Here is a 24,444-nt window from a genome sequence, read left to right on the forward strand (position 1 = left end):
ATGGGGTTACAAATTTTGGGGGGCTTTATTTTCCTATTTTACCTTGTGGAAATGAAAAAATTTAGGGTAACACCAGCATTTTCATTTTCCCATCCAACTTTAATGAAAATTCTTCAAACACCTATGCAGTGTTAAGGCTCACTATACCCCTTGTTACGTTCCGTGAGGGGTGTAGTTTCCAAAATGGTGCCACATGTGGGTATTTCTTTTTTTGCGTTTATGTCAGAACCGCTGTAAAATCAGCCACCCCTGTGCAAATCACCAATTTAGGCCTCAAATGTACATGGTTCACTCTCACTCCTGAGCCTTGTTGTGCGCCTGCAGATCATTTTACGCCCACATATGGGGTATTTCAGGACTCTTGTGAAAATAAAAAGTATGGGGCAACACCAGCATGTTATTTAAAAAAATTTAATTTTTTTTACACTAACAGGCTGGTGTATCCCCCAACTTTTCCCTTTCATAAGGGGTAAAAGGAGAAAAAGCTCCCCAAAATGTGTAGTGCAATTTCTCCCAAGTACGTAAATACCCCATATGTGGCTCTAAACTGTTTCCTTGAAATATGATAGGGTTCCGAAGTGAGAGAGCACCATGCGCATTTGAGGACTACATTAGGGATTGATTGGGGTGGACATAGGGGTATTCTACGCCAGTGATTCCCAAACAGGGTGCCTCCAGCTGTTCCTAAACTCCCAGCATGCCTGGAAAGTCAGTGGCTGTCTGGAAATGCTGGGAGTTGTTGTTTTGCAACAGCTGGAGGCTCCGTTTTGGAAACACTGCCGTACAATACGTTTTTCATTTTTATTGGGGGGGGGGGGGGAGACAGTGTAAAGGGTGTATATGTTGTGTTTTACCCTTTATTTTGTGTTATTGTAGTGTAGTGTAGTGTTTTTAGGGTACATTCGCACTGGCAGTTAGGTTCTATTACCTAACTCAGTATTTTCCAACCAGTGTTCCTCCAGCTGTTGCAAAACTAAAACTCCCAGCATGTACTGATCGCCGAAGGGCTTGCTGGGAGATGTAGTTATGCAACAGCTGGAGGTACGCAACTACAACTCCCAGCATGCCGAGACAGCTGTTTGGGCATGCTGGGATTTGCAGTTTTGCAACAGCTGCACAGTGATCTCCAAACTGTGGCGCTCCAGATGTTGCAAAACTACAAATCCCAGCATGCCCAGACAGCAAACTGCAGCGTGGGCATGCTGGGAGTTGTAGTTTTGCAACATCTGGAAGGCTTCAGTTTAGAGACCACTGTATAGTGGTCTCAAACTGTAGAACTCCAGATGTTGCTAGGCAACTCACCGGCTTCCGTAGGATCCAGTGAGCCAGCCGCATGACATCGGCGCCCGCAGCCTCCGGATGGGTAAGTGGATCTTCTGCCGCCGTTCCCTGTCGGTTTCTCCGTTCTGCCCTGCCTATTGTGAGTGGGAAGAACGGAGAAACTGAAAGTTAACCCCCCGCCCCCGATCTGCTATTGGTCGTCGCTCCTTGACGACCAATAGCAGGGATAGGAGGGGTGGCACCTCACTCCTATCCCTTCAGGGGGATCGTGGGTGTCTTATATTTCAGGTCACCATAGACCCGTAATGACCTAGAATCGGTGTAAATCGCCTGTGTGAATTCACCGGCAATTTGCATTGATCGCCGAAATGGGGGGTCTGATGACCCCCTCCCCCCCCCGCTTGGCATTTGCGCGGGGTGCCTACTGATAGATATCAGCAGTAATCCCGGTCCGGGGACCGAAATTCCCACGGGCTTATGGATACGTCCTGGATCCTTAAGTACCAGGAAGCCAGGGCGTATCCATACGTCCTAGGTCCTTAAGGGGTTAAACCTTTTGGGCATAGGAGACGAGGGGAGAGAAAAAGGTGCAGGGGGCGCTCCCTGAGAAAGTGTATTCACTGATGTGCACCCTCCACCACACCAACAGTGATATACCGACCTTGGATGGGCTGCACTGGGATCTGTGCAGCCCTAATATTGGATGAGCTGCAGCTCTCCCACCAGCATCGGACTCCTAAGTAAGAAGCCAATATGCAATGTGGGGAGAAATAGTGGAAAAAAGCCGGTACAGTGGAGGCGCTGCTCAAGAGGTGAAATTACTGGGAAACTCAGGTGGTGCAGGATATCGATTTTTATTGAAAGTATTAGGACAACGCATTTCGGCATCTGCTGATGCCTTCCTCGGGTCCACTTAACAATTCCCAAACTCCATTGGTGTTCAATGTGAGATAGCTGAAAGATGATCCTGTCCGGCGTCTGCACCGCTGCTGGTAGGCATACCAGCAGCGGTGCAGACACCGGAGAGGATCATCTTTCAGCTCTCTCACATTGAACACCAATGGAGTTTGGGAATTGTTAAGTGGACCTGAGGAAGGCATCAGCAGATGCCGAAACGCGTTGTCCTAATACTTTCAATAAAAATCGATATCCTGCACCGCCTGAGTTTCCCAGTAATTTCACCACTTGAGCAGCGCCTCCACTGTACCGGCTTTTTTCCACTATTTCTCCCCACCTTTTGGGCATGGAATTCACCAGAGCTTTACAGGTTGCCACATAAGCTTTTTTACTCCTCCATAATGACATCACAGAGCTGGTGGATGTTTAACCCCTTAAAGACAATGGACGTAAATGTACGTCATGGTGCCTTGGTACTTAACGCACCAGCACGTATGTCCGCCATTAACCCCTCTGATGCTGTGATCAACACAGATCATGGTATCTTTAAAAGGATGATCGGATCGCCCACAGCACTGCCGCGGGGATCCGATCATCCAGCATGGCAGCCGGAGGTCCTCTCACCTGTCTCCCGGGGTATTCTGCTCTGGTCTGAGATCGAGCAGACCAGAGCAGAAGATCACCGATAATAATGATCAGTGCTATGTCCTATGCATAGCACTGAACAGTATTAGCAATCAAATGATTGCTATAAATAGTCCCCTATGGATTATCAAAGTGTAAAAAAAAAAAAAAAGTAAAAAAATGTAAAAGAAAAAAGAAAAAATGGGAAAAATCCACTCCCCCCAATAAAAAGGAAAAATTTCAGTTTTTCCCATTTTATCCCCCAAAAAAGCGTAAAACAAAATTAATACACATATTTGGTATTGCCACGTGCGTAAAAGTCAGAATTATTAAAACATATTGTTAATTGTCACGTAAGGTGAACAGTGTAAACATTAAAAAAAACAAAAAGTCCAAATTTGCTGCTTTTTTGTCACATTTTATTCCAAATTTTTTTTATAAAAAGTAAAACCTAAGCAAAAGTAGTACTGATAAAAACTACAGATCATGGCGCAAAAAATTTGCCCTCATTCCGCCCCATAGCGGGTCAGGCACGTTGTTAATAGCGCGCGGCAATGATTGCGGTGCCGCGTGCTATTAACCCTTTAGACACGGCGTACAAAGTTGAACGCTGCGTCTAAAGTGAAAGTGAAACTATGCCGGTAAGCTCAGGGAGCTGTTCATGATCGCTGCGGCGAAATGGGAGCTATAACACCACAAAAAAAAAAGTGAAAAAAAAAAGTCATAGATCATTTAACACCTCCCCTATTAAAAGTTTGAATCACCCCCCTTTTCCCATTTAAAAAAAAAACTGTCTAAATAAAAATAAACATATGTGGTATCGCCGCGTGCTGAAATGTCCGAATTATAAAAGATATTGTTAATTAAAGCGCACGGTCAATGGCGTACGCGCAAAAAAAATTCCAAAGTCCAAAATAGTGTATTTTTGGTCACTTTTTATATCATGAAAAAATGAATAAAAAGTGATCAACAAGTCTGATCAATACAAAAAGGGTACCGCTAAAAACTTCAGATTAGGGCGCAAAAGATGAGCCCTCATGACCATACGCGGTATAATAAAAAAGTTATAGGGGTCAGAAGATGACAATTTTAAACATATAAATTTTCCTGCATGTAGTTACGATTTTTTTCAGAAGTACAACAAAATGAAACTGATATAAGTAGGGTATTATTTTAACCGTATGGAACTACAGAATCAAGATCAGGTGTTATTTATATCGAAAAATTTACTGTGTAGAAACAGAAGCCCCCAAAAGTAACAAAATGGCGTTTTTTTTTTCAATGTTGTCTCACAATGATTTTCTTTTCCGTTTCGCCGTAGATTTTTGGGTAAAATGACTGATGTCATTACAAAGAAGAATTGGTGGCGCAAAAACTAAGCCATCATATGGATTTTTAGGTGCAAAATTGAAAGGGTTATGATTTTTTAAAGGTAAGGAGGAAAAAACAAAAGTGCAAAAACAGGGTTAAAGGGGTACTCCAGTGGGAATTTTTTTTTTTTCAAATTGACTGGTTCCAGAAAGTTATACACATTTGTAAATTGCTTCTATTAAAAAAATCTTAATCCTTCCAGCACTTATCAGCTGCTGTATGCTCCACAGGAAGTTGTTCTTTTCTGTCTGACCACAGTGCTCTCTGCTGCCACCCCTGTCCATGTCAGGAACTGTCCTGAGTTGAAGCAAATTCCCATAGCAAACTTCTCCAGACAGTTCCTGACATGGACAGAAGTGTCAGCAGAGAGCACTCTGGTCAGACAGAAAAGAACGTAAAAAAAGAAAAGAACTTCCTTTGTAGCATACAGCAGCTGATAAGTACTGGAAGGATTAAGATTTTTTTAATTGAAGTAATTTACAAATCTGTTTAAATTTCTGGCACCAGTTGATTTAAAAAAAAAATTCCACCAGAGTACCCCTTTAAGACCTTGCGCTCCCACAACTTCCATTTAGAGATGCCCGGTACTTAATAGGGTTTAGGCCTATAGACATGCTTGGCACGTTCATCACCTTTACTCTCAGTGTCTTTAGTCAGGCAGTGGTTGTGTTTAAGGTGTGTTTGGGTATGTTTTCATATTGGAATACTGCCCTGTGGCCCAGTCTTCAAAGGGAAGGGATCATGCTCTGCATAAGTATGTTTCATTACATGTTGGCATTCTTGATTCCCTTAATGAACTGTAGCTCCCAGGTGCCAGCAGCACTCATGCAGGCCTAGTCCATGACACTCCCACCACCATGCTTGACTGTAGGCAATATACATTTGTCTTGGCACTCCCCACCTGGTTGCCACAGCACACGCTTGACAGGCGCAAGCAGGGTTTATTTGCGCCTTTTGGTTTACACATTTCCGCTGATTTTGAGTTGCAATCCACTGATTTTTGGCAATACACATGATCTGGTAGGGTTTCATGAACTGCGCCTTTTTGTTAAAAGGAGCAAAAAAGGCGCAAAGTCACTGAAAAGTCTCTAAAACTACACCAGCCCAGACTTAGCTCATCTTTTTGGTGTATGCAACATAGTAACATAGAGAGAGATTGATCAAAACCTGTCCATAAGGAAAAGTTGCCAAGTTGCCCAGTTGCCCATAGCAACCAATCAACTCACTTCTTTCATTTTTAACAAGGCCTCGGCAAAATGAAAGAAGCAATCTGATTGGTTGCTATGGGCAACTCAGCAACTTTTTCTCTGGATGGGTTTTGATAAATCTCCCCCATAGTTCATAAGGTTGAAAAAGACCAGAGTCCATCAAGTTCAACCTATAACCCTAAAGAGTCCCTACTGAGTTGATTCAGAGGAAGGCAAAAAACCCTCATACTCAGGGGCGTACCTAGAGCATTTGGCACCCGGGGCGGACCCTTTGTTTGGCACCCCCCACACACACACACACACAAACACACGCACCCCCCCTTAATTACACCCCCTCCCTCCCCTCCCCCCAGGAGCGGACTGACAACACTCGGGGCCCCCGGACCAAAAAAAGGCAAGGTCCCCTGCTAGGCTCTGCAGCTCGTCAATCTTCTGCCACGCCCCTATTCCACCCAAATTCCACACACAATAAACTAAAATTTATATATATAAGAAACACTTTAACGTCGGTAAAATTCCATGACCAATAATACTGGTATACAAGGAGTAAATATATACCACCACACAATAACTGGATAATACCGCCATACTGTACTGAATAATACCACTATACACAGACCAGTATACTATAAAGGATCTGTATAGAATATAAGTGATTATATACAGGACCATATGGCGGTAGATCTCAGCTGTACACAGGATGTATATACCATATAAGTGATTACAGTTACATTTTGGGACTCACAATTACATCTTTTCTGATCAGCGGCGTCCTCTTTCCTTTTCTTCTCTGTCCGGTGAAGACCGCCATGTGGATCTCTTAACATCTGCAGGAAAAACATGTCAGACTCTGCATATATTCAGTGCCCTCCTCTACACAATCTTCCCATCTATAGGCCCACAAACTGTAATAATGCCCTCCTTGTTGTCCTGCACAGTAAAAGGGCAGGTAGGTAGGTAGCCAGGTAACCCCCTCTTTCCCATAGGTATATGCAGAGTTACACCCCCCTCTTTCCCATAGGTATATGCAGAGCTACAACCCCCCCCCCTCTTTCCCATAGGTATATGCAGAGTTACCCCCCCCCCCCCCCTCTTTCCCATAAGTATATTTAGGGCTGGTTCATACCGAATACCAAATTTTTTGGGCTGCAGGATATGGATTTTCCCCCATACCGCAATATCGGTTGGGCCCCTCCCCCTCGGGAATGTATTATCAGCCTAGCACAGCGCTGTCCCCACATCGGGGAACTAATCCTATGTTACCCGCCAGCACTGTTCTGCTCCCCCCAATTAATGATCAGCCCAGCGGGGTACTACTCACATATGTCAAGCACTGCCCTCCTCCTCCGCCGGACGCCGGAACTCTATACTGTACGACAGTGGTCTCCAACCTGCAGACCTCCAGATGTTGCAAAACTACAACTCCCAGCATTCCTGGACAGCCGGCGATGTAACTCTCTGTACGCCAGTGGTCTCCAACCTGCGGACCTCCAGTTGTTGCAAAACTACAACTCCCAGCATGTTGGCTGTCCGGGCATGCTGGGAGTTGTAGTTTTGCCACAGCTGGAGGTTCGCAGGTTTGAGACCACTGCTGTACGCTGTATACCTATGCCCGGCCTGCAAAAGATACAGAAAATAAACTTAACTCACCCACGTCGGCCGCACGCTGGGGACGGGAATGCCGGACAGCTGTCAGCCTATCACCGGCCAGAGCGATGCCCCGCCTTGGCCAGTGATAGGCTGAGCCCACTGTCATGTATGAAGCCGGCTTCTTACATGACAGTGGGCTCAGCCTATCACTGGCAGGGTCGAGGCATCGCTCTGGCTGGTGATAGGCTGACGGCTGTCCGGCGTTCCCGTCCACAGCGTGCGGCCGACGTGGGTGAGTTAAGTTTATTTTCTGTATCTTTTGCAGCCCGGGCATAGGTATACAGCGTACAGCAGTGGTCTCAAACCTGCGGACCTCCAGCTGTTGCAAAACTACAACTCCCAGCATGCCCGGACAGCCATACTGGGAGTTGTAGTTTTGCAACAACTGGAGGTCCGCAGGTTGGAGACCACTGGCGTACAGTGAGTTCCATCGCCGGAGGCCCCCAACAAAGAGGAGGAGGGTAGTGCTTGACATATGTGAGTAGTACCCCGCTGGGGGGAGCAGAATAGCGCTGGCAGGTCACATGATTTTGGGGGGGGGGGGGGGGAATACCGTTATATACCGTGGAACTGCCGAAAGTTAAAAAAAATACCGTGATACACATATATGGTCATACCGCTCAGCCCTAGGTATATGCAGAGCACCCCCCTTCTCCCCCCTTCCCTATAGGTATATGCAGAGCACCCCCCTCCCCCCTTCCCTATAGGTAAATGCAGAGCACCCCCCCTCTCCCCCCTTCCCTATAGGTATATGCAGAGCACCCCCCCTCCCCCCTTCCCTATAGGTAAATGCACAGCACCCCCCCTCTCCCCTATAGGTAAATGGAGAGCACCCCCCCTCTCCCCCCTTTCCCTTTAGGTAAATGCAGAGCACCCCCCCTCCCCCCCTTCCCTATAGGTAAATGCAGAGCATTCCCCCTCCCTATAGGTAAATGCAGAGCACCCCCCCTCCCCCCTTCCTTATAGGTAAATGCAGAGCACCCCCCCCCCGTCCCTCTAGGTAAATGGAGAGCACCCCCCCTCCCCTATAGGTAAATGCAGAGCACCCCCCTCCCTCTCCCCCCCTTCCCTATAGGTAAATGCAGAGCACCCCCCCTTCCCTATAGGTAAATACAGAGCACCCCCCCTCTCCCCCCTTCCCTATAGGTAAATGCAGAGCCCCCCCCCTCTCCCCCCTTTCCTATAGGTAAATGCAGAGAACCCCCCTCCCTCTCCCCCCCCCTCCCTATAGGTAAATGCAGAGCACCCCCTCCCCCGCTCCCCCCCTTCCCTATAGGTAAATGCAGAGCACCCCCCCCTTTCCTATAGGTAAATGCAGAGCGCACCCCCCCTCTCCCCCCCCCCTTCCCTATGGGTAAATGCAGAGCACCCCCCTCCCTTCCCTGTAGGTATATGCAAAGGAAAAAAAAGGATGCTCACCTGACGTCCCACGCAGCGATCTCCTCAGCTGCAGGGCCCGCATCTTCTCCCCTCCACAGTACAGGCGCCGATGAGTGACGTCACCGGCGCCTGTACTGCGTGCTGCGTGGGGGGCAGAGGTCACGTCTCCTCTGTGTAGCTGCAGACGCGGCTCACACAGAGGGGACGCCTTCTTCTGTATGTGCGTGTATACAGGAGAATGTAGCGCTGTCAGCTAGGGATCTGGGACGAGTGTCCCGGACCTCAGCAGCGGCGGCGGCGGCGGGTCAGTCCGCCCCTGGCACCCCCCTTGAGAGTGGCACCCGGGGCGGGCCGCCCCCCCCTCCCCCCGTCCCCCCCTTGGTACGCCACTGCTCATACTAGAGGTGAAAACTCCTTCCCAACTCCAAATATGGCAGTCAGAATAAATCCCTGGATCAACGTTCTGTCCCTGTAAATCTAGTATACATAACCAGCAATGTTATTACTCTCCAAAAATGCACCCAGCCCCTTTTTGAACTCTATTACAGAGTTCACCATGACCACCTCCTCTGGCAGAGAGTTCCATAGTCTCACTGCTCTTACAGTAAAGAACCCCCGTCTGTGCTGGTGTAGAAACCTTCTTTCCTCAAGACGTAGAGGATGCCCCCTTGTTAAAGATATATATATATATCTATATATATATATATATATATATATATATATATTAGTCCTGGGTATGAATAGATCATGGGAGAGATCTCTGTACTGCCCCCTGATATATTTATACATAGTTATTAGGTCGCCCCTAAGCCTTCTTTTTTCTAAACTAAATAACCCTAATTCTGATAATCTTTCTGGGTACTGTAGTCCTCCCATTCCCCATATTACTCTGGTTGCCCATCTTTCAACCCTCTCCAGCTCCACTATATCTTTCTTGTACACTGGTGCCCAGTACTGTACACAGTATTCTATGTGTGGTCTGACTAGTGATTTGTACAGCGGTAGAATTATTTCCTTGCCGTGAGCATCTATGCCCCTATTGATGCACCCCATGATTTAATTTGCCTTGGCAGCAGCTGCCAGACACTGGTCACTACAGCTATACTGTTAACTAAAACTCCCAAGTCCTTTTCCATGCCAGTCATCCCAAGTGTTCTCCCATTTAATACATAATCCCAGCCCGGATTTTTCTTCCCCATGTGCATTACCTTAAATTTATCAGTGTTGAACCTCATTTGCCACTTCCCAGCCCAAACTTCCAACCTATCCAGATCCATTTGTAACAGTCCACTGTCCTCTATAGTGTTTATCGCTTTACAGAGTTTAGTATCATCTGCAAAGATTGCTACTTTACTATTCAACCCCTCTGCAAGGTCATTAATAAATATATTAAATAGAACAGGACCCAAGACTGACCTCTGTGGTACCCCACTAGTAACAGTCACCCAATCAGAATAAGTACCATTAATAACCAACCTCTGAGCCAGTTACTTATCCACTTGCACACATTCTCCCCCAGCCCAATCCCTCTCATTTTATGCACCAACCTTTTATGGTGCACCGTATCAAATGCTTTGGAAAAATCCATATATACGACATCCAGCGATTGCCCCTGGTCCAGTCTGGAGCTCACCTCCTCATAAAAGCTGATCAGGTTAGTTTGACAGGACCGATCCCTCATAAAGCCATGCTGATATGGAGTCATACATTTATTTTTATCAAGATATTCCAAAATAGCATCTCTTAGAAAACCCTCAAACAATTTACATACAACGGAGGTTAAACTAACAGGTCTAGAATTCCCGTGGTCACCTTTTGACCCTTTTTTAAATATTGGCACCACATTTGCCATGCACCAGTCCTGGAGAACAGTCCCTGTCACTATAGAGTCCCTGAATATTAAAAATAGGGGTCTGTCTATTACATTACTTAGTTCCTTTAGAACACGGAGGGGTGAATGCCATTAGGACCAGGTGATTTGTCTATTTAGATTTTTTGTAGGCGGGACTGTACTTCATCCTGGGTTAGACAGGTGACCTGTAAAGGGGAGTTTACCTTATCACACTATATTTCACCTGGCATTTCATTTTCCTCTGTGACTACAGTGGAGAAGAATTTGTTTAATATATTAGCTTTTTCCTGAACCCCGTTTATAATTTCTTCCTCATCATTTTTTAAAGGGCCAACACTTTCATTTTTGACTTTTTATATTTTGCTATTTATATAATTAAAGAACATTTTGAGGTTAGTTTTACTTTTTTTGGCAATGAGTCTTTCTGTCTCTATTTTTGCGGCTTTTATCAGTTTTTTACATATTTAAAATTTTTCTCTGTATCTTTTTAATGCTTCTTCGCTGTTGTCCTGTTTTAGTAGTTTAAATGCTTCATTTTTGTCATTTATTGCCCCCTTAACATTTTTATTCATCCAAATTGGTTTTCTTTTATTTCTGACCCTTTTATTCCCATAAGGTATATACATCTTACAGTGAGAATTTAAGATATTTTTTAACAGTCTCCCATTTAGTGTTAGTATTGTTCTTTTTGAGGACATTATCCCATTTTATATTGTTAAGGGCTTCTCTGAGTTGATCGAACTTTGCCTTCCTAAAGTTCATTGTTTTTGTGGCCCCTCGAGAGATTCCCTTATTGAAGAGCAATTTATAATATATTATATTATGATCACTATTTCCTAGGTGTCCTTCTACTTGCACATTAATTACTCTCTCAGATACGTTGGTTAACATTAAGTCTAGTAAGGCGCCCCCTCTGGTTGCTCCCTGCACCATTTGGGACAGATAATTGTCTTTAGCTATATTCAGAAACCTGTTTCCTTTATGAGATTCACAGGTCTCAGTCTCCAGGTTTATATTAGGATAGTTAAAGTCCCCCATTATTATCACATCTTTTCGATTTGCTGCCTTGTTTATTTATTTATTTTGTTTATGTGACTCCACATCGTTTCCCTCCCAAATATACTCCCGCAGTGCGGCCTTCAGACTGGACTTTACATAAAGACAAACTCCTCCCCCTTTCCATTTTGTCTGATCCTTCCTGAATAGACTATAACCCTGTATGTTGAATGCCCAGTTGCAGCTATTGTCCAACCAAGTCTCTGTTATACCCACTATGTCATAATCCTCCTCAGAAATGTTCAACTCCAGTTCGTTAGTTTTATTGGACAGACTTCTGGCATTAGTCAACATGCAATTCAATGGTGTGTGTTTTTTTCCTATCACGCCTATCCCTAATAACTATTCTTACCCCTCCCTCAGCTCCACCCCCAGGTACATTATTAAGTCCCCCTCTATCTACACTATCTTTCCACTCTTTGTTGTAGGTTCCCTCCCCCCCAGTCCCTAGTTTAAACACTCCTCCACCCTTCTAGCCATCTTCTCCCCAAGCACAGCTGCACCCTCCCCATTGAGGTGCAGCCCGTCCCTACGGTAGAGCCGGTATCCGACCGCAAAGTCGGCCCTGTTCTCCACGAACCCAAACCCCTCCTTCCTACACCAACTTCTGAGCCACTTATTTACCTCCCTAATCTCCCGCTGCCTCTCTGGTGTGGCTCGTGGTACAGGTAATATTTCAGAAAATACTACCTTGCCTTAAGCTTGCGGCCTAAGTCCCTGAAATAATTTTTAAAGACACTCCACCTACCTCTTACTTTGTCATTGGTGCCAATATGTACCATGACTGCTGGGTCCTCTCCAGCCCCACCCAGCAACCTGTCAACCCGATCCGTGATGTGCCGAACTCTAGCCCCAGGAAGACAACACACTCTTCAACGATCCTGGTCTTTGTGACAGATCGCCCTTTCTGTCCCCCTAATAATTGAGTCCCCCACTACCAATACCTGTCTGGCCTGCCCTGCACTCCTCCCTCCCTCCTTACTGGAGCAGGCCACCCCCCCTGGTAGTCAGAGGAGGGGTCCTGCTGCAGTACTGCTAGCTCTGAAATGGCATCCCCCTCATCTGCCAACCGGGCAAACTTGTTGGGGTGTGCCAGATCAGGACTAGCCTCCCTGACACTTTTCCCTCTACCCCGTTTTCTAACTGTAACCCAGCTAACTGCCTGACTGTCCTGCACCTCCGTCCTACTATCCTTCCCCACCTCTACCCCAGAGAGTACTTGCTCAGTGAGCAGGAGACTCCTCTCCAGGTTGTCAATGCGTCTAATTGTTGCTAGTTGCTCCTCTAGATCCAGTATCTGGGCTTCCAAATGAACAACTCGCACACATCTCACACAACAATATGCACCCTCAAACTGCTTTTCAAGGATTGCATACATGTGAAAGATGCACACTGAACTGCCTTTTCCAACATGGAGGCCATACTAGATTTGGGGATTGCTAAATTTTACAGAAAAAAAAAATCAAATATTTCACTCCCTTAATTTTAAGTCCCCTCACTTTTATACTACTCACTTGTATGCTTCACACTCTTGTATACAGACACACAATCGCTAGCTCAACAATCGCTTAGTGTACTTGTTTTTTATATTTACCACAATCCACCTCTCTCTTCCAGTGGCCTGGAAGTGAATGCAAATGGCCAGCTGTCTGCAAACAGCTGCAATTTATCCGCTGCTATCAGCTGCTAATTCAGTTACTCCACCCTCTCTCCACCTGTAATCCTCCCAGAGAAAGAGAGGGAAAGAAATTTCAGAAAATGTGTACCTGCACAAAATTTATCAAATGCTCCGCGACCATTTAATAAATGTGGTGCTCCTACACATCGCCAGCACACAAAAAAAAAGTGTAGAAAAAGCCTCACTTACGCCTACAATGATAAATGCCGGCCATAGTTTGTAAGGTTGAAAAAAAGACAAGAATCCATCGAGTTCCACCTAAAACCCTACTGTGTTGATCCAGAGGAAGGCAATGATGCCAATTACCCCATATTAAATCTCCTCTAAGATAGGCAACCTCCTTTCTATTAGTGAGAACTACATCCCTAGGGCTAAGGTTTAACTGCCGGGCGATATGTTAATTAGGCTAATTTAGCTGTTATATCCCTCATGTCTCAGTTTTACCCGATAATCTTTTTGATATATCGATATGTGTAAGACAAGTCCAAGGTATTAATGCTAGCTTGAGAATATAACTTGCCATCCCTCAATCCGGCCTTTTAAGATCATGGCCACGAATACTATAATATTTTGTTCTGTGACAGTAATCATATCTATTTTACGGACAGTAATGAGAATCATAGTGACCGGAGTCAAGGATTGACTCTAACCACATCCCCCACAGTGCGTTATGTGCGGGGCGGTTCCCTATGACGCGCTGTTCTGAAATGGATATGCAGCTTGCCGCTGCAAACAGGCAGCTTCCCCGCAGTGAGCGCAAGAGCGGGCACCATACTGGCTCCCTGCTTGTCAGGTACGCTCCGCTGGGCTCAGCCTTTAAACTCCATGAAGACCATAACCGTGAGTAAGGGTATCACATAACTTATGAACCAGAGATCTGTTTCTTTCTCCACAGGTGGCTGATAGGGTCTTTTGGTTTTGTTTTCTGTTAAGGTCAGAAGTTATCTGATGGGACCTGAGCATTCATGCCATTGATAAAAAGGAGCCACTGCTCCATTATCCTACTGCAACCATTGTTTTCTTTTGTTTCCACAGGATATCATATCATATTCATACCAAACTGCACTATGGGCACCACTGTGGTATCATAAGTCATTATGAGTTGATTATCTATAATAATTGTGATACACTTTGGAGAGAGTGAGCTATTTTTTAGAACCTGGCGACTCCTTGTAGTTCAGGTGTATATACATGTCAATCAATATTGCCATTGTATTCCTAGTACTCAACACCAACACCCTGATGATCTCACCTATATAATGACAGTGCTGTGTTCCCCAGAAGAACATGCCCTTTCGGACCTTCATTTAATAGACCCAGGAAGAATCCAAAAGCTAGAACATAAAGATTACACATTCTACACACCCCAATCTCGTTAGAAGGGAACACAACCTGCCAGGTGATGGGAGCCATAGAAACAGTCAGGTTCAGTGTTTTTGAGACCACAGAAGTCGAACCCACAATAATCAGCTAGATTTCCCCTATCATGTGGACTGAGGGTAACTTTACAAGATGACACAGCCCCTTTAACAATTCTCTTCAGTAAAAAAAAAACAGGGCTATTCACCAGGGACCAGCCTCATATTACACTCGGGCATCTCCAGCATTGCCATACAAATGAATGGAGGCATTCATATTTTACATTTTGAGGCAAATTAAAATAACAGTATCTTTGATTGTGAAGTGCTGGGTGTGGTGTTGAGTTATCCACCATAAGGTGATTTTAGAACATACATGGCAGACAGTACTGGACATGCTTAGGAAGGATCTGCGCTTGTCTTGGGGCTAAATGGCTGTGAGATTACCATAATATTGTGGCTAGCTTTTTGTGAACTGGTATTTCCTGTTTGAGTTTTCTTCTTTTGCCTACAAATCCCATAATTCAATTTTCTTACCTCCCACACATCAGCCACCCCACCCATTGAAACATAAATGAGCTGTATCCATTCAAAAGACCTATGGTTTTCAATTAGGGTGTCTACATCTGTTGCATTAGTTGCAGATTGATCTCTCCCACCAAGTGATCGCTCCACCCATTGAAGCAGACATGCTCCCTATTATCAGCTGACTAGTGAGGTCAGGTCTCGGCCACATTGCAACCTGGGAAAAATCTGAGACAACAGTCAATTTGTGTGCTGTTAAAAATAAATCCTGGGGTGAAAATCACATAAGAATTGTGAGAAAACCGTCACACACAGGTACAGACACTATATTATGAACTACATGAACTTTACAGCCCCTGTAGCACAGTCAAATAAAAAAAAAAAATCCTGGAATACCCCTTTAAGGAAATACTTGACAATATAATATGAATTATCTAATATCAATTTAGATTAATTTGTGAATGACAGATGTGGTGACCATTTTCTAGGAACCTCTGTTAGTGAAGAAGTTAAATTATTACTTTTTTTACCCCTGAATGTAATTTTGTTGTTTTTAAATGTAGGAAAATATGCTATGAGAGACTTGGTGCATCGTCTTCCTGGAGGAAACAACTGTAACACCTTAACTAGCAAGACTATGTCTGATGACACTGTTACTGCTATCTGCTGCACTCTACATGAAGTTATTACTAAGAATATGGAGAATGCTAAAGCCCTAAGAGATGCAGGAGGCATTGAAAAATTAGTTGCCATTTCAAAGAGCAAGGGAGACAAGTAAGCAAACTTTCTGTTTTACATTTTCTTTCTTTTAAAATACATTTTCTTGTTATATTAGAGACCTCAACTATGAAACAGCTGGTCGGCACTGCTAATTTTCTTCACTGCCTTTGTGGCTTCCCCTGCTCGGGATCACTTGCTCACCACTGATTGTGCTCTACTTCCAAGAATAAAAATGAATTGAATCCAGCAAATAAGAAATGATAGTGGCACTCACCAGTGTTACGTTATTCTTTTCTTTATTGCGTTACAAAAGTGCAGGTAAAAACATTCATCGTCATGTGATTCCTGGCATAGACACCAATGTGTTCAGCTTGATGGACAGGTAGGTAACAATTGTTTCACGCAGCTATGTGCTTCATCAAACCCTCCCACCTCTCAACTCCTTCCCCCATTAAGTACAGCGATCCCCGCTGACGTTTCGGCTGGGAGGAAACAAGTCAATTCTCTCATTTAAGCCCGCAAGTTCCCTGAGCGTTTGTTTTCAGGATCTAAGGGCTTCTAATTCTCACAAAACTTTTAAGTTATCTGCACCTTCCTAACACCTTAACCATTTAATGTCTGTAAAATGTAAAGCTCTTGCATCTTCATTATGCTCTCTTCTGACTATTAGACGAGGTGAGCACATCAGATAATAACATAATGGAGAAGAGTGAGCTCTGAGTTTTACAGTCATTAAACAGTTAAGGTATCAGGAAGGTGCAGATAACTTGAAAGTTTTACAAGAATTAGAAGCCTGTTGGATCCTGAAAACAAATGCCCAGGAACTTGCAGGCTTAAATGATAGAATTGACTTAGGAATCTTCTTCTGAACCTGAAAGTTTTTAAAAATTTTTTGTTTTTAAATATGTTGTTTTGATGTCTCCTCCCAGCCCGGAATGTCAGCAGGGATCGCTGTACTTAATGGGGGAAGGAGTTGAGAGGTGGGAGAATCTGTTAAAGCGCATCACTGCGGGAAACAATTGTTCAGTCAGGCTGAACGCACTGGCATCCATGCCAGGAACGGCATGACGATTAATGTTTTTACCTGCACTTGTGTAACGCAATAAGAAAAAGAATAATGGAAAACTGGTGAGTGCCACTATCATTTATTTGCTGGATTAAATGAACTTGTTATATAAGAACTAGAGTTGAGTGAGCCGAACTTGATGATGAAAGATAAAAGCTGCTCTCTGAGCATTTGAACTTTGCCAGGCTCAGCTCGTCAGAAGGGATTAAGAACACATAGCATTTTGACACATGAATAAAGGATGTACGTGTAACACTGAAATGATGTAAAGGTAGCCCGGCATACCTTTCAGCACGATTATAGGACCCCAGATTAGCCAATCATTCAGATTAGCCAATTAGGAAACAGCATAGGGGTGGGTTTAAGAGGCTGATAAAACTCTATGCACTGCATTGTGGTTGTTATCTAAGACAGAAAGCTAAAATGCAAAAAGGAAGTGCTCTATGGTGTTGTGACTTTAAAAAATATATATAATTTATTTTTTTCTGTACAACAGCTCCCCCTAGTGTCCTGTGCCTGCACTGCCAAGCACAAAATATGCAGTTGCAAATACTGTTGTACCAATTAACAGCTTATTTAGAAATGAAAAAAATAAATCGCTTCACCCAAAAGTGAAGAATGCTGGAGGGCGCAACATTTAGAGCTCGGGACAGGTAAGGGACACTTAGCAGAGCGTTGTGTGTGTCCCTATCCCCATAATCGGGACAAACACACTGTTCTGCTCAGGTTTTTTTACCCATAAAAAGTTACCATCAGCTAATCAGGCTGTGCAATGGGTACTCATTTTGCCCCAAGGTATGCACATTTTTTTGTGGGGTGATGCGAGTACCAGTACAGTGCACAGCATCCCCTGTATGGTCAATATACCATCTATTATAGGCGCTTTATTGATGATTTCTTTTTTTATTTGGATGGGCACTACTCAACAGGCAATAGATTTTTTTCAGGATTCCAATGACAATGTGATCTAAAATATGCCTTGCACTTCTCTCAAACCGAGATGGATTTTTGGACTTTTTGGTCAAGAGGGATGAATGAGGCAATATTAGTACTTTTTTTCAAATCTGATGTTAATTGTTTTATAGATTTTAAAACTTTCATTACCCAAAATGGCTTGTTAATGTGCCATATAGGCACAGTGATTTTATTAAACAATCCATGGTTTTACAGCAATTATTTGAAAGTAAGGGTTATCCTAATTTAGTTTTATCACAGGCATATAATAAGGTAAAAATTAAAAACAAAGTGATTTGATGGGTCTTAAATTGTCCACTTCTGCAGCCAGTGAAGAAAATCATGACAAAAGTAAGGAAAAAGAAAATTCCAATTATAAATATAATTTCATTACGGATATTGCTTGTACAGCAAATAAGGAATATCCTATCGCGACACTGGCCCACTGTGAAAGATGACCCTATCCTAAAGGAGATGCTCCCTCAACAACCAGGGATCACTTTCAGAAGATCCAAAAATGTTCAGAATTAGGTTGCACCTAGTAAATTTAAATCATTGTGTTCTTCTCTTTCATTACAAACTAATGATAATAAAAAAGACAAAAAAGTCGTATGTTGTCTGCTGGCGATGTGAGCAGACATACGGCCAAGAGATCCTGCTTAGCCATCCTGTAAAAGCTGTTCCCCGTTTCTGATCTCAGCCTGCCCGAGCTTTTAACCCGGCGCTGCTTCACTGCTGATCCTCCTCCTTCGATCCCCAGCCATGCCGAGTGGTAGATCCCTCAGCGTCTTGCCCGCAACGCCAGGCCACAGCCTCAAGGAGGCTTGAGGAGGCTAGTGCTGGAGCAAGTGCCTCATCTCCTGATAATGTTTCCCCCTCCATGAACCCACTCTGAGGGATTTCTACACTGCTGTACTGGCCTTAGGGGCTGATACTGGCTCTATTAAGGAAGAACTCTCTCTCATCAGGCATGATTTGCAAAAAACAAATGAGCACATGACCATAGTGGAGGGAAGAGTTGGTAATCTAGAAGACCATTTCCCCACTGTTCAGAAAGATCTGAAGAAGGTTGTACACAATGTCTCACAGCTAATATCTAAGTCAGATGACTGGGAGAATCACCTCTGCATAAATATTTAGTGACTTATTGGAGTTCCTGAGCACGCTGAGGGGAAAGAGGAAGGAACTTCTTTGAGCGGTGGCTTACTGATAAGTTTGCTATAGAACGAGTGTTACGCCGAGCGCTCCGGGTCCCTGCTCCTCCCAGGAGCGCTCGGGGCATTCGTCTCCGTGCAGCGCCCCGGTCAGACCCGCTGACCGGGAGCGCTGCACTAGTGTCTCCGGCGGGGATGCGATCTGTGTAGCGAGACGCGCCCGCCCGCGGGTCGCATCCCAATCTCCTCACCTGCCCCGTCCTCTGTCTGCTCAGTCCTGGCACGCGCGGCCCCGCTCTCTAGGGCATGCGCGTGCCGGCTCTCTGAGATTTAAAGGGCCAGTGTGCCATTGATTGGTGCCTGGCCCAATCAGTACCTGCACCTGTGCCTTGCATATAAAAACCCACTTCCCCTTCCTGTCCTTGCCGGATCTTGTTGCCTTGTGCCCTGTGAAAGCGTTTAGTGTGTTCCCAAGCCTGTGTTCCCAGACCTTCTGCTGTTGCCCCTGACTACGACTCTTGCTGCCTGCCCTGACCTTCTGCTACATCCGACCTTGCTCTTGCCTTGTCCCTGTGTACCACGCCTGTCTCAGCTGTCAGCTGGGGTTGAGTTGCTATCGGGTGGAACGACCTGGGGGTTACCTGCTGCTGCAAGTCCATCCCGCTTTGCGGCGGGCTCTGGTGAAAACCAGTAACCCCTTAGACTCCGTTCCCCTGGTACGGCCCACGTCATCACCCCACTGACACAGAGGATCCACCACCAGTATCCTCGCTGCATACCAGTCCGGATCCTGACAACGGGCGAACAGGCTACCCTTCCGACAGCCACCACCTGGGGAACCTTCACGTCCCATGCTTCTTAGGATCCTCCACTTTAAAGACCAGGGCGCTGTTCTCTGTGCTTCTTGAGATCATGCTGACCTTACTATTGAGGGTGCTTGTATCTCCATCTTTCCCGATTTCTCTACTGAGCCTCAGAAGCGGAGGGTGCAATTTCTTGATGTCAATAGGTGGCTTCACGCGTTAAATGTTTTCTACTCTATGCTCTATCCTGCCAGGCTACGTGTGGTGGCCCTGGGAACGTTGGCCATGGAGTGGCTGGATGCCAATGAAGTTCGCATATGCTGTGGTCCTGTTGATGGCTGATCTGTTTGTTCTTGCCTGGAGGTTGCTGGGACGCTCTGCGGATCCTTCCCTGTTAAACTATGGTTACCATATGATGGACTGATTTTCCTCTGCGGTTTTCTTACAAAGTTCTGGTGGTTGGACGCATACCTGGCCCTTTTTCGTCTGGGGGTTTGTTTTTTTCTTCTCAGATGGTGGGGTGGCAGGTGGGAATGTCAGGTGTTGCAGCGGGATCCCTTCTGTACTAATGGTAAGACGCATGTGCCTTATCTCAGTTACAACATGTTTTTACTCCTGGTTGGAGATATGTTTAATGACCCTGCTGGTCTCCAAAATCGGGGACAAGTCTTTTTGGTATCTGTTATGGTGTTTTCCTTTTTTCTCTTTCCTCTATTCTGTTTGTCTGTGTGCATTTCTTTCTTTTTTTATGCTGTACGCATGGATAATCAGGTTCATATAATATCGTGGAATGTGAGGAGTTTGGGAGATGCCAATAAGTGTTGTGCCATATTTAACCTTCTGAAAGATTCCCCTCCTCTCGTTAGTCTCCCAGGCCTTTCGCTCCACGTATTCTACTCATGCTAGGGAAGCATCCATATTTGTGCATAGGGCAATACCCTTTGTTTGCCTGTTTTTGCAATCTGATCTAGGTGGTAGATTTATTTGCCTGCATTGTATAATTGCAGTATTTTAGAGAAAAAAAAGTCCTTAAGAAAATTATTGCAGGGCTCTTTACGCTACCACAGGTACCCACCCTGTTAATTGGTAACGTCAATGGAGTATTCTCCCCACAGTTGGATAGACATCATGCAGTGCCCATGGAAAGCCTGGCAATGCGTTCTCCTATGGCCATTCTTCTTGCGGAGTATCTGGCACTTGTGGAGGGTTCACAATCCTGACACTTGTCATTTTTCTTGTTATTCTAGCCCAAACAGATCCCTTTCTTTCATTGATCTTGCTCCTGACACCCACTCCATGCTACCCTATATAGGTGACTTGGAAAACCTTCCACGTAGCATCTCTGACCATTCTCCTGTGCATGTTAGGGTACAGTGGGGCAAGACCTCTTGGTCAAAGGGATCCCTATGACGCCTTCACCCTTTCTGGCTACAATTGATGGATTCTTGTGAGAAAATTGATGTGGCTCTAAGGGAAGATTATCTGTTTAATCTGGAGACCTCCTCTGTCTCTGTGACTTGGGAGGTGATGAAAGCATATATGCATGGACTCTATATTTAATGAATTAGCCATCATAAAATTAAGTCCAGGGAATTAACGGAGGCATATCAGTGTAGGGTGGTGGAAACAGAATCGGCCTTGTGTGGCGGACCCTTCTTCTGGCTCTGAACAGCACTGGAGAGAGCTGTAGACACTTCTTAAAGACCACTCCTTCATGTAGTTGATAAACATTGCTTATTAAGCAGGCCTTCTTCCAGGAAGGTGAGAGTGCCAGTCGCAGGTTTGCCACAGGGATGTGTGCTCAGACCAGTCCGTCACATATTGCCGAGCTGGTCTCCCTGGACGGAGTTAGACTGACAGCAGACTCTGACATTCTCACTTGTTTGCAAGACTTCTGTAGCAATTTGTATACTTCTAGATTGTCTGATGTAAGCATGGATGCTTTACATGCCAATGTTGTTGATATCCTTTTGCCATCTCTCACCTCTGCTCAGGCTCAGCTACTTGACAACCCACTCACAGTGGAAGAATTGGAGCTAGCCAATTACAAAGCTCTGGGAGTGGACGGTCTCCAGGGTGAAATTCTATAAACTGCATTGTGAGGTCCTTCTCTACGTCTATTTGAGGTGTTTAGGGATGCCCTGCAGGCAGGTGAGTTGCCACCCTCTATGAGGGAGGCGGTTTTTGGGGTACTCCCAAAGCCTTGGAAGGACCTGAGCTTACCTGATTTCTACCGCCCAATCTCACTGCTGAGGTCTGACGTTAAGTTGTTGATTTGGACGTCAGCACATAGCCTTTCTTTGGTCATTTCCTACCTCATTCACCCTGATCAATTATGTTTTATGCCTAACCAATCTACTTCCCATAACCTGAGAAGGCTACATTCAAATCTCCAAGCATATTGGGGGGGGTGGGGGGGGGAATCCGCCATTCACTCGACGCTGCCAGGGCTTTTGTCGCGTGGTACTTTCTCTGGGCAGTGATGCAATTAATGGGGTTTGGCTCTACTTTCCTGCATTGGGTGTGTCTTTTATATATATGACCAGGGGCAAGGGCCAATGGTGGGTTTACTGAACTGTTTAGTTTGGGTCGGGGCATGAGGCAGGGGTGCCCTTTGTCATCCCTGCTCTAGAACCGTTGGCATCTCTTCTCCCCTCTGCTTTGGGTATGAGGGGATTTCCGGTAGCCACGATGGCGAGGAACTAGTTTTACTGCATGCAGAAGATATGTTGCTGTACACTAGTGATGAGGATGCATCCATAGGCCCTATGATATCATCGTATATTATTTCCGCTTTTTATCAGAATCTCCTTGAAGTTTTGGGACTTGACTTGGCACTACTTCTATGGGAAACTGTGTGTGAATGACAATCTGAAGTGCAGGAGCTCTCAGGACCAGAGATCTCCTCGATAGGAGTGTGGAGGCATGTTTGAAAGCATGGAGCATTTTCTTCTTCATTGTCCCTTTAATACAGAGGTTTACAACAGGGTGGGTGTTTCCATTGGTTGGCCTAAGTTAGCCAGTCTCCTATTCAGAATGGGCCTATGGGATATTCAGAAACCTTGGAGGCTGGGACCGCAGCACTTTTTTTTTCCTAGTCAGCTTAGTAGTCAGGTAATACACATGGAATGCACAGTGTAAAATCCTCCCTGTGGATGAGTTGGTTAGAAACACACCTGGGTGCTGGCAGAGCCTCTTGTCTAAGTGCCTTAGCCTGTTGTCTCTGATGCTGATACATTTAGGGGGAGATTTATCAAAGCCTGTCCAGAGGAAAAGTTGCTGAGTTGCTCATAGCAACCAATCAAATCTCCTCTTTCCTTTTTGAAAAGGTATCTGAAAAATGAAAGAAGCAATCTGATTGGTTGCTATGGGCAACTCAGCAACTTTTCCACTGGACAGGTTTTAATAAAACTCCCCCTTAGTCTTTTTGTTTTGTGTTGTAGAGATATGGTAATAAAGGGCTTGCAGGCGCTGAACATGGGCCATAGGGGTTGTGTGTGGTTGAAAAGCCTCATTGTTGTTTGTTTGGTTCACATAGGGGGAGATTTATCAAAACCTGTGCAGAGGAAAACTTGCCCAGTTGCCCATAGCAACCAATCAGATCGCTTCTTTCATTTTTCACAGGCCTTCATAAAAATGAAAGCAGCAAGCTGATTGGTTGCTATGGGCAACTGGGCAAGTTTTCCTCTGCACAGGTTTTGATAAATCTCCCCCATAGTTTGTAATATCTTTTGTATATGTGTATATATATATATATATATATATATATATATATATATATATATTTTTTTTTTTTATATTTATTTAGTGTTTGTGTATTATTATTATTAAAAAATAATTCTTGGGGGGAGGGGGGTTCTGTGGGACTTTATATACAGAAAATCCTGGGCTGGTTCATGGATGTCTGTTATGTACTGGGATGATGGGATGCGGGGCCAGCTCTGGGTTAAAAAAAAAAAAGTTTTTGGTTTGTTAGCTTGTGACACAAACTAGTTAATTGGGGTTGGAAAAATGCAAACGGACTTGGGATTTTAGTACAGTTTTAGTATTAAGGTTTACATTTTGATTATTATTGTTGTTATTATGATTATTTTTGTTGTTATTACTATTAGGGTTACTTTGTTTGGAGGAAGTAGTGTTTGGTTTACACGTGTGAGGTAGTTATTATAGTGGTCTGTGTGTTTTATGAAAGTGAGGCTAGACCAGAAAATACTTTGATGGACATTTATGGACTCATTTTTGTATATATTGTTCAGGTTTTTGTTGTTTGTATTATTATGTTATTGTTTAAAATTGTAATGTACCCTTTTGCCCCAGAGTACAGCTCTGGGGCAAAAGGGTACATTCACTCAAATGGATTACCTGTGAGTTTTGTGCTGCAGGTTTGGGCTGCGTTGTTTTTTTCATATGACATACGTTATATCCATGTCATGTATGAAGCACAGCTGTCTGAATGGTGCAGGGAGAAAACAAGTGCTCACAGCACAGCTTCGGCAGCAAACTAATAGTGACTGCAGAGCTATCACCTCCCCCAAACCTCCTCCGCTGCCCACAACTTTTCCGGATACACCTCCCGCTGTAATGCTTATTCATGTGAAGACTGGGAGAATATCAGCATGGTTGGAGGCATTTAATGTGGTGGTGACAGTATTTTGCCAGACCTTAAGTGAATTGGCATTATATTAAGGATTTTTTTTATGTGTACCCCCAGGAGCACTCCTGTGTCCCTCTCGGGGGACATGTACCACAGGTTGAGAACCGCTGTCAAGAGGAAAGAAAATTTCTACGCCAGCACAGATAAAGGATTTTTTACTGTAAGAGCAGTAAGACTATGGAACACTCTGCCAGAAGAAGTGGTTATGGTGAA

At 44.7% G+C, this 24,444-nt stretch overlaps 1 protein-coding gene across 6 annotated transcripts in view; it reads left to right on the forward strand.

The window, feature by feature from the left end:
- The window catches only part of CTNND2 (catenin delta 2), a 913,533-nt gene that overhangs the window by 739,413 nt on the left and 149,676 nt on the right, over window positions 1-24,444 (forward strand). For all 6 annotated transcript variants that reach the window (XM_056520133.1, XM_056520132.1, XM_056520127.1 and 3 more), the window contains one exon: window positions 15,444-15,654. In XM_056520133.1, coding sequence (XP_056376108.1) covers window positions 15,444-15,654 — 211 coding nt within the window. The remainder of the gene's footprint in view (window positions 1-15,443; window positions 15,655-24,444) is intronic.

The sequence above is a fragment of the Hyla sarda genome, chromosome 5 (assembly GCF_029499605.1).
Source record: "Hyla sarda isolate aHylSar1 chromosome 5, aHylSar1.hap1, whole genome shotgun sequence".
In the NCBI taxonomy this organism is placed as follows: domain Eukaryota; kingdom Metazoa; phylum Chordata; class Amphibia; order Anura; family Hylidae; genus Hyla; species Hyla sarda.